This window comes from Athene cunicularia (genome assembly GCF_003259725.1).
Source record: "Athene cunicularia isolate RWA chromosome 18 unlocalized genomic scaffold, athCun1 chr18_part1, whole genome shotgun sequence".
NCBI lineage: Eukaryota > Metazoa > Chordata > Aves > Strigiformes > Strigidae > Athene > Athene cunicularia.
Genome location: NW_020799123.1, coordinates 6,722,770 through 6,732,389, shown reverse-complemented (window position 1 = coordinate 6,732,389; position 9,620 = coordinate 6,722,770). Strand labels below are relative to the sequence as shown.

General features: G+C 59.4%; 1 protein-coding gene across 1 annotated transcript; it reads right to left on the bottom strand.

The window, feature by feature from the left end:
* Positions 1–284: 284 nt before the first annotated feature.
* On the bottom strand, positions 285–9,376 carry XYLT2 (xylosyltransferase 2). Its single transcript, XM_026861069.1, has 10 exons — positions 8,314–9,376; positions 7,676–7,851; positions 7,212–7,414; positions 6,714–6,794; positions 6,342–6,558; positions 4,919–5,095; positions 3,760–4,022; positions 3,456–3,651; positions 2,704–3,037; positions 285–2,349 (listed from the first exon to the last, which is right to left on the bottom strand). The coding sequence occupies exons 1-10, from the start codon at positions 8,972–8,974 to the stop codon at positions 2,027–2,029; spliced, it is 2,631 nt and encodes an 876-aa protein (XP_026716870.1). The 5' UTR covers positions 8,975–9,376; the 3' UTR covers positions 285–2,026.
* Between the last annotated feature and the right edge of the window lie 244 nt (positions 9,377–9,620).

Here is a 9,620-nt window from a genome sequence, read left to right as displayed (position 1 = left end):
GCCTGCAGGGCACCTGCTGCACCGAGAACCAGCGGGCAGCTCCCGCCGCTCAGCAGCTGAGCACAGGGGTGCTCCAGCCCACCCCCACCCCGGTACAAACACCTCACAGCTGGGTTCTGCACCACAGCACCCGCATGAGCAACACCCCCTACCCCAACACCCAAAATACCCCCAACACCCCCGGCCCTGGTGCCCAGGAGGGATTTACACCCTCAGCAGGGCAGCGGGCAAAGCTTCACCCCTCGCTCCTTCCAGCACATGCTGCAAAAACCCGACACACCACACCGTAGAGATATAGATATATTTGTGGTGATGTTGCATATTTAAGACAACTTTACATAACGCTTCTGACACAAGAGTTTTGGCATCTTCCCCTGCAGTGGGGCCAGGCCCTGCACGGCCCCTCGTACCCTGCGGCTCCCCACAGCCCCCCCCGCGGAAGGGGGGACCAGCACACCCAGGTCTCCATCTGTTCCGTTTTACAACGCGCCTCTTGCAGCAACCAGCGTCCTTAAACAGGGGGGAGCGGGAGCGCGAGGCCCGTCAGGCAGGGAAGGCCGGGGCTCTGGAGGAAGGCGCAGAATGGCACAAATCTTTGGAGACGGCAAAACCCCGCCTGGGCCAGGCCCCAAGCCCTCCCCCGGCTCCTGCGGCCCCCGCCTCGAGTGGACGGGTTGGGCAGGCTCCAGCTTGTCCCCAGCCCTGCACAACTCCGGCCCAGGCTGAGATAGGAAGCATCTTCCCAGGGCGAAAACTAAACCCAGCATCAGTCTTGGAGAAAAGGAACGGCGCAGGCAGTTCCCTGGGAGGACTGTGGGGAAGGGGGATGCCCCGCTGCACCCCCTCTGGAGGAGGAGGGGGAAGCAGAACCCGTGGCGAGCTGAGGGAGTGGCCAGACCTTGTCACGCCTCTTTGCTTTTTGGCCAGGGAAGCTCAGCAGGCCCCGAGAGCTTCCGCCGAGCCGGGAAGAAAAGGTTGGGCCAAGGGGCTGTGGCACAGGGCACCTCCCAGGTCCGGCAGGCTACTGCCTCACCCGCAGCAGGACGGCAGCACCGGGGATGGCATTTTGGCAGGGGATTGGGGCATCTCTTTCCTGAAGCTGAGACAGAACCGAGAGCTCCCCGACCTGCTGTCATACAACACACATGGGCAACTCCAAATATTTGGCACAGTTTGGCAGCTGCCTCAGAGAACAGGCAGCACCCCACAACCAACCCTGCCTGAGGGGCAGCAGGGTGCGGCTCCCCAGCAGCCCCCAGCGGGAAATGGGGAAACAGCAAAACAATAATACTACTACTACTAAAAAAAAATATGTAAACGACCCAGCACCCTGTCCTGTTGTGACAGGACACCCAAGAGAACAAGGTATGTTACAGTCTGAGGGGAGATGGAGACACAAGGACATCCCGGCCAATGCGGGGTCTCGTCTCTATTGCACTTTGCATCATATATATTTCTATATATATATTTATAAAAATACAAACTAAAGGGCTGGGGTGGAGGGGATGAGATGCAAGCCCTGGGCCGGCAGCAGCTCCTCGCAGACAGCAGGCTTCTACCCCTTCTGCTTCTGCCTGTCCCTTGCCAGCCCTCCCAGGGGTCAGCCAGCAGCACAGGGCCTGAACCTGCAGAGATCCAGCCCGGGGCAGAGCAGGGTGCTGAGTTGCTCTGGAGCCTGCCCATCCACCAGCCTTCCCTCCCCCATCACCCCTTCCCGAGGCTCCAATTTAACAAACCCCCAGCAATTCCCAGCCGCTGGCACTGCCTGTGCCTCCGCAGTGACAGGCACCCTGGCACGCTCTCCCTGCCTGTTCCCAGGGGAGCCAGGCAACACCGACCTCACACCTCCCCCTCCGCCCAAAATACCCCACTGGAGGTTTTCCCCCCACCCGGAGGTTGCCATTCTCTCTTCCTCAAGTGACTACGGTGCAAATGGCACGGGGTGACGTGGTCCGGAGACACCCCCTGCCGCCAGTGACGGAGGATGCTCCTCATTCCCAAGGCCGCTGCCCCCCGTCTGCTCCTGCTACCTCAGCCGCCCGTCGGGTTTGACGGGCCCCAGTTCGGATTTGGGGTCCGGGGAGAGGGAGCTCCAGGAGGTTTCCCTGCAGGTCTCCAGGGAGGTGCAAGCAGAGGGGCTGCCCACGCAGACATCCGCCACGGACCAGAAGGCGCCGATGGCACCATCTACCCAGTCCTCCAGCTCCTTGCCCGTCAGCTGCGCCTTCTGCATCGCGTCCTCCTCTGCCTCCTCGGCCCGCGGCAGGTTGAGGATCCCCCCCAGGCCCTGGAAGCTCTGCTCCATGTACTCGTTGCGGGGGGGACCACCGTGCAGCCAGTTGGTGTCATCTGGGCAGCACAGGGAGAGAAGAGAGAGGAGATCAGCAACGTGGCAATGTCCCAGCACCCTGGGAGGCCCACCACCCTGCTCCCGACAGGGCTCAGCATTCCTCTGCAACCCCAACTCTCCTCCAGCCCCAGGAGGAGGTGCTGCTATGGGACAGATCTGACCTACAAACGGGCCCAGAAGGTGCCTGGCTCGAGGATTCCTGTGGGTAAGGGGACACCAGGGGGAAGGATGGCTCCTTCTTCATCATCAGCTGCAACCCAGCGAGGCCAGCACCAGGGGAAGTGCCTTGGACTGCCCGCAGGGACACCCCCCCAAGTCCAGTCCCAAACTCCCAGACCCCAGAGCATCCTCACCTTTCCTGAGAGGCTGCTTGCGGTTGAAGGTCTGGGGCACCACCAGGAACTGGTTCTCCCCCAGTGGCTCCCAGAACTGGAGGAGGCGGATGGTCCAGATGCCGGGGCGCAGGGGTCGGTTGAGGGGGGGCTTATACTGGGTGAACTCTGCCTCAGCATCCACCGTGATGTCGTAGGAAGCAGCAATGACATAGGTGGGGTCGATCCACACCACTGTGGCCGTCAGGTTGGGGCCCCGCGACCACTTCTGCATGGCCACTGGCTCGTCAAAAGGCCCCATCAAGCCTCCAAAATTGCGGAAGAGTCTTTCTTTGGGGTCCCACTCCGTGCCCACCTGGAGGGACAGGAGACACAAGCAGTGGGACACTGGGAAGGGAGATACTACCAGCTCAGGTTTTGCATTTCACCTCCCTGGACCAGGGAAAGCATAAAGCTTTGGAGCCCAAAGCAATGCACACCCCACGCTCCATGCAACTCTCCATGCCAGCAATAATCCAGCTGTGTGATGCCTCCTGCAGCTGCAGGCACTGGGCACCACAGCTCCAGCTCCCCCCCAAAAGATCCCTTTCAGGCCTTTTCCCCACACCACATAGAAGCCAAACTCCTGGACAAAGGTTTGTTCTCAGACATGACAGCGGCACTGTGTCCCTCTGTCCCCACAGAATACAGGTCAGGGAGAGGAGGAAGGGCAGCACAGTGTGGGAAAGCTGGGGAGGAAAGTGGGCGTTGAGAGGGAAATTCTCCCCATTTACCTCAAGGTTTTGTAAACGGTTTGCCTGCGCTCCATGACCTGCCAGCTTCAGAGCACCTTGGGGCATCATCCACACCTCCAGGGACTCTGCCTGACCAGTTGCTGAATTCTGCACTTCCTGCATCACCAGGTAACCCTGGAAACGGTCGTCATAGAAATATAAGTGCACACTGGATGGGAAGCCTCGAGGCTCAAATCTGGAGAGAGAAAGATAGAGAGGTTGCACATCTGAGCATCAGCATCCTCCCAGCACGAGACACAGGCCACCTTCGGAACCTGGATGGAGCCTGTGGCAAATACTCCACCTGCAGAGCTTGTCGGCCTTTGCTGCTGGCATGGAGGCAGCTTTGTGGAGCCCCAGCCTGGAGAAGGCTGTGTAGAAGGTGAGGGTGACGTCGCTGAGGCCGCTGAGCCCGTCCACACGGTCGTAGACGTTCTCCCAGTACGCCTTCAGGGCTGGCGTGTTGGGTGGGTAGCTGCCATAGAGGTGCGTGTCCAGGATCTCCAGCACCTCCTGATTCACTGTTGACTCAAACTTGCGGGCAAAGAAGGTGGGTCTGGAGAGTTGCTGGAAGAGAACAGGCATTTCTAAGTGTTGGCTGCACCTACCCTGCCCTCCCGCCTGAGCAGGGCAGCTGGGAGGGAGACAGACCAGGAATAAACATGCTGGACCCATCCTGCCCGCTCTGAGGGCACAGGCTAAGGAGCAGCAAAGCACAGCCAGGCTCTACAGGGAATCCTCTACTGACAGGAGCAGTGGGAGCACACAGCACACTTACTGGTGATGCAGATGGGTTCCCATCTCTCCCACTGCCTCCCCCTTTCCATGCTCAACAGCAGCCATGTGTCATCTAACTCCTTTGCTGCAATCTCTATTCAGATGGGCCCCCACCCTGCAGAGCTGCTGAGGAGCCCTGCACGAGGCCTGGCCACGGGGCACAGCTTGCAGGAACAAGGCCCTGCACTATATAAGCCGAGGACTGCTTTAAAAATCCTACTAACTTCTCTTTTCAGAGCTGGGTGTATCTCCCCCAAACCTCCCTTTTTCGGTCTACATCCCTATGCACCGAGAGCATGGGAAGCACTTTGTCACAAGGCATTTTGTCCTGCCAAAGAGGACAGCACTCTGAAGTTGTCTTACTGAAAAAGTGTTTGCCCCAGGGGATAGGTCTGCAGGGAAAGAGCAGGAAAATGGGAGAGAAAACTTGGGAAGAGGAGCAGGAAAATGGGAGAGAAAACTTGGGAAGAGGAGCAGCAATGCAAGCAAAAGCCTGGCTGCTGGGCAGGACAGTCAACGTAATCCCGTTGCCCAAGTGTCTACACGGCGGTTGGGGAGCCCATCCTGCTCCGGCCCTATGCAGGGTTGGGGTGAGGCTGGGGGGCATGTGCAGCAGCTGGCACTGCCCCCCGGGGAGCTCAGGGAGGAGGGGAGAGAGCAGGAGGAGAAAGGAGGATCTTTTTCACCTGTAGTCGGAGGAAGTCCTGGGGTTTGAAGTCATTTGGGGAGCACCCGCACCAGTCGACGATGTGTTTATATTGGCACTTACAGCCAAGCTTCCGGTTCCAGTTGGTCACTCGGAGGTTGTTATCAACCAGTGTCTCGCAGGCGTGACTGTTCTCCAGGACCGTGTGGAAGAAGGACTGTGCATGGCAGAGAAGGGACAGGGCACCCAGTGGGGATGGAGAACGGATGGTTAACAGAGACTCCCCCACCCCTCACCAGCAGAGGAACAGGACAGACCTCGATGGCTCCTGAACAGAAACCTATCCCTGTTCCCAGCACAGGGCAACACGTCAGGGACCAAGGCTGTGCACCCACACTGGCCCTGATCTGGCCCAGGGGGGCATCTGGACCTAAAGCAGGGCAGGATATAAATATGACCCTTGGCCTGTCTGCTCCTCTCTCGCCTCGTTCATAGTTCAAGTGCTCAAAGGGGAGGCACAAAGCTGCCTGAGAACCAGCAATGCCCTTCACAGAATCATCAAGGTTGGAAAAGCCCTTGAAGCTCCTCCAGTCCAACCACAAACCTCACACTGACCGTTCCCAACTCCACCAGATCCCTCAGCGCTGGGTCAACCTGACTTTTCGACCCTCCCAGGGATGGGGACTCCCCCCCTGCCCTGGGCAGCCCATTCCAACGCCCAACAGCCCCTTCTGCAAAGAAATCCTTCCTCAGAGCCAGCCTGACCCTGCCCTGGGCAGCTTGAGGCCATTCCCTCGGGGCCTGGCGCTTGTTCCTTGGGTCAAGAGACTCATCCCCCCTCTCTGCACCCTCCTGTCAGGGAGCTGTAGAGGGCGATGAGGTCTCCCCTCAGCCTCCTCTGCTCCAGACTAAACCCCCCCAGTTCCCTCAGCCGCTCCCCAGCAGACCTGTGCTCCAGACCCTGCACGCTCCGTTGCCCTTCTCTGGACATGCTCGCGTCATTCAATGGCCTTTTTGGGGTGAGGGGCCCAAAACCAAACCCAGGAATCCAGGTGCGGCCTCACCAGTGCCGAGCACAGGGCTCAGATCCCTTCCCTGTCCCTGCTGGCCACGCTATTGCTGACACAAGCCAGGATGCCATTGGCCTTCTTGGCCCCCTGGGCACACTGCTGGCTCCTGTTCAGCTGGCTGTCAATCACCCCCCAGGTCCCTCTCTGACTGGCAGCTCTCCAGCCACTCCTCCCCAAGCCTGTAGTGCTGCTGGGGGTTGTAGTGGCCCAAGTGCAGCCCCCTGCATTTGGCCTTACTGAAACTCCTTCAGTTTGCCTCAGCCCATCGCTCCAGCCTGTCCAGATCTTGAAGCTCTCAGCTTCACAAGCTCCCCAGGGCAGGGATGAAGCAGGACACAGATGTTAAGTACAGTGGGAAGAAAATCTGGCCCGTGACCAGTAGCCAGCACCCACCTCGGCTGGCAGGAGGGTGTAGGTGTAGAACTGGCGCAGCTGGGACACCAGTTGGTCATCAGCATAGACCACGTACTCCACAAAGCTGCGTGTCAGCGAGAACCAGTCGGAGCCCCCGTCCACCACGATGCCCTCGGGGATGTGGCGCTCACCCAGCCGCCACATGTGGGAGTCACACTCGTGGAACAAGCGGTCCAGGCCCTGCTTCTTGATAAACCTGGGTATGAGGAGGAGGGCTTAGGTGTGTCATCCAGTTTGTCGGGTGCAGCTGCATCCAGAACATCCCCCCCTTGCCCCAACTGTTTCAATTCGTTTCTGAAATCCCCCCTTTTTCTATTCCTCCAGCTCAGCTCTGCCCCTAGTTGCAATTACCTGGCATTGTCTCGGCCATGAGACTTCAGGAAGTTCTTATCTCGGTATTTGGACAGAAACATCACCAGCTCCTCGTTGGTCCTGAGGTGCAAATTCGAAAGCATTAACGGCCCCTGGGGTAAAGCAGCCCAGTAAACATTCATACTGCAAAAGCCATCAGACGCAAGGAGCCTAAAGCTGCCTTGTGGGTGTTGACTCAAACCCTTGTCCCATCGCTGGGGAGACACAGCCGTGGTCTCTCTGCTGTCTGACGCCTCACAGGCGTGTTCCCCTGCAACACCCAGACCACAGAAAAAAACAGCCTCCGAGGTACTGGCTGGGCTCCTCTGCAGAGCTGGGACCAGCCTAGCCCTGAAGCATCATCACCAGCACGTGGGTGCAATCTCCCAGCCCATCTGCCCTCAGCTCCCTGCTCCTCCCTGCCCTTCCCAAGGCTGCTGCAGCATCACGAAGCCCAAACACCTCTGCCTTCCTTCCCTGCCCTAGCAAGGTCCTCACCTCGTGGGGTAGTCAGTGGCACTCAGGTTGATGAAGAAGTCCCAGGGCCACTCAGCCAGTTCCAGCAGGTCCTTCATGCTACGCAGGTACATCTTCAGGAGACTGGCACCTCCCCAGATGGTTACCATGCGCCAGGGCGTCACGCGGACATTGGGGTAGTGCCGGGCCAGCTCCACCGCCTCGCGATGGAGGTAGTTGGAGCGCTGTCAGGGAACAGGCTCACGCTCAGCAGGGAGCTCGTCTTCCCAGGGCCCAGCCCTTACAGCAGCCTCCACAGGGAGGGGAGCAGCAAGACAAGACTGCTCTGGGCAGGGGGGATAGATCCTGCTTCCCTGGGGTTGCAGAAATACAGGTGGAGGATCACAGCTCCACCAGCAGCAAGGACAAACCCCACCCAGCCACTTCCTCCACTGGCCACCCAGCTCTGCACCCTGTCCCAGTGCACCCTTCCTCCCCTCACACACCTTGTCAACATGGATGTAGAAGAAGTGCTGCTGGTGGTACACAGCCTTGATGAGCCGCTTCAGCTGGCGAATGGCCCTGCCGTGCACAACCAGCATGTAGGCGATGCGCACAGGCTTGCTGGGGGGCATCTGCTGCAGCCGGCTCTCATCCCACTGGATGACAGGGCTGACCTTGCCTGCATGGGGAGGGAGAGGGCTGTCAGCTGCCCCCAGCCTCGGCACCCACCACCCCGAGCTCCTGATAAATCACAGAGACCTGAGGGAGGCAGGGGAGAGCTCAGCCTCGAGCAAACCCCATCAGTGCAGCCCAGACTGGCTGCACCACCAGGGCACGGTGGCACCCACAGCCCCTTGCATTAAATCAACGGGGCTGCATTGGGATGGGGCGGGAGGTATCCTTCTCTGGCCCCAGTTCTGACCTCTGCAGGCATTGCAGGTCGGTATGAACAGCCCAGCTTAAGGAGGCTGGCACAGCTTTGATTGGATTACAGAGGCACCAGTAATCTGGGAATCAGTGACAGATTGAGGCCACTTTTTGCCAGGTGAGACAGTTTGGTGACATAAGGAAGGTGGCCCACGCACCTGGCTGGAATATTCCCAATGCCCAGGGTGACTGGGAGCATCCCAGCAGCACTCACCCGAGAGCTGGCAGTGGCGAGGCACAGACTGGGGCATGAGGCTGCCGGCCCGATGCAGACACACCACGTTGGCGATCTCCTGTTGGCACTGCTTGCTGCTGGCCCGGGCCAGCGCTGAGAGGGCGTCTTTGCCTGTGATTTCACACTTGGGGGTGAAGCTGTTCTCGGTGGGCTGGGGAGCCCCCTCCACGCTGCCTGTGTCGCCCTGCTGGAAGACAGCCAGCTGGGCCTCCCCGTGCAGCTCCGTCAGGTTCCTTCGGCTGGAGGAGTCCGGCGCCGCCGGCAGCCTCCATCCCAGTTTGTGTCTGGCCGTGACGGCTCTCACCACCTTGGACACCAGTGCCCCGGGGCTGTCTGGCCGCCCCCGCCATCGCCCATGCTTTCGGCTGGCGCTGCCCCGGCGCCCGGCAGAGCTGTCCGAGTCCTTGGAGCCGTCGCTGCTCTCAGGCAACCTGGCTTTCTTCTGCCGCTCCTGTTCCAGTTCCAGGTGCATGCAGAAGAGAGGACAGACAGCATTAGCATTAACTCGGGCCTGCTTCCCTCCAGCTCTGCCAACACACTCCCCAGGGCATTCCCCAGCTTGATGCTCCCAGTCCCCACAGAGCACACTGCTGCAACATAACAGGTGCTCTGGGAGCAGCCACTGTGCAGCAAAGGACATTATACCATCCCTCTACCACCTAAAAGCCCAGGCTAAGACCTCACTGCAGCCCCCTGCATGGTCCTATGTCCCCCTCACAGGGACAGCCCCCTGTATACCAGCAAGGGAGACCTCGATTTGCAGACACCAGCCCAGACACACAAAGAAGGTATTGCTCTCTGCCACCGGGCTTGCCACAAGACTAACAGCAGTTGTGTCTGCACCAGTCACCCTCCAGGGTCCTGCACAGGCAGGGGCGTCCCTTGACACTGGAGATCAGCACAGGGGTCATCACCAGCTCTTCCCTGCCATGATCATGCTGCAAGTCCAAGACCAGCACATCTGTCTGTGAGCCAGGGTCCCAGGTGGCCACAGCTGTACTCTCCAGGGCTAAAAGGATTAGAGAGGCACTGAACAAGGTCCTGTCCCCACTCCCTTCCCTAGGATCTGGCTCCCAGCACTGGGCTGGAGCAGTCGCTGCAATCGCCAGCTTTTCTAGCAATCCCTTTAACAAACCCTCCTGCCAAGCCAAGTGGATGTGTAAAGGGAGCAGTTAATTATGCTTTGTTACCTCTGCCAGGCTGGCTGATGAGCAGAAACGAGTCAGCCTTGGGGAGAGGAGAGTTGGGAAGTTTGGATGCCTGCGAGAGCCACGCTCACAGGAAAG

Coding starts and splice junctions, on each gene's coding strand:
- XYLT2 (XM_026861069.1), bottom strand. CDS start 8,974: ATGTCCTTTGCTGCACAGTGGCTGCTCCCAGAGCACCTGTTATGTTGC. Junction 6,795..7,211: donor GCCACTGACTACCCCACGAG/GTGAGGACCTTG, acceptor TTTGCACCTCAG/GACCAACGAGGAGCTGGTGA. Junction 3,652..3,759: donor AAGGCCGACAAGCTCTGCAG/GTGGAGTATTTG, acceptor TTCTCTCTCCAG/ATTTGAGCCTCGAGGCTTCC.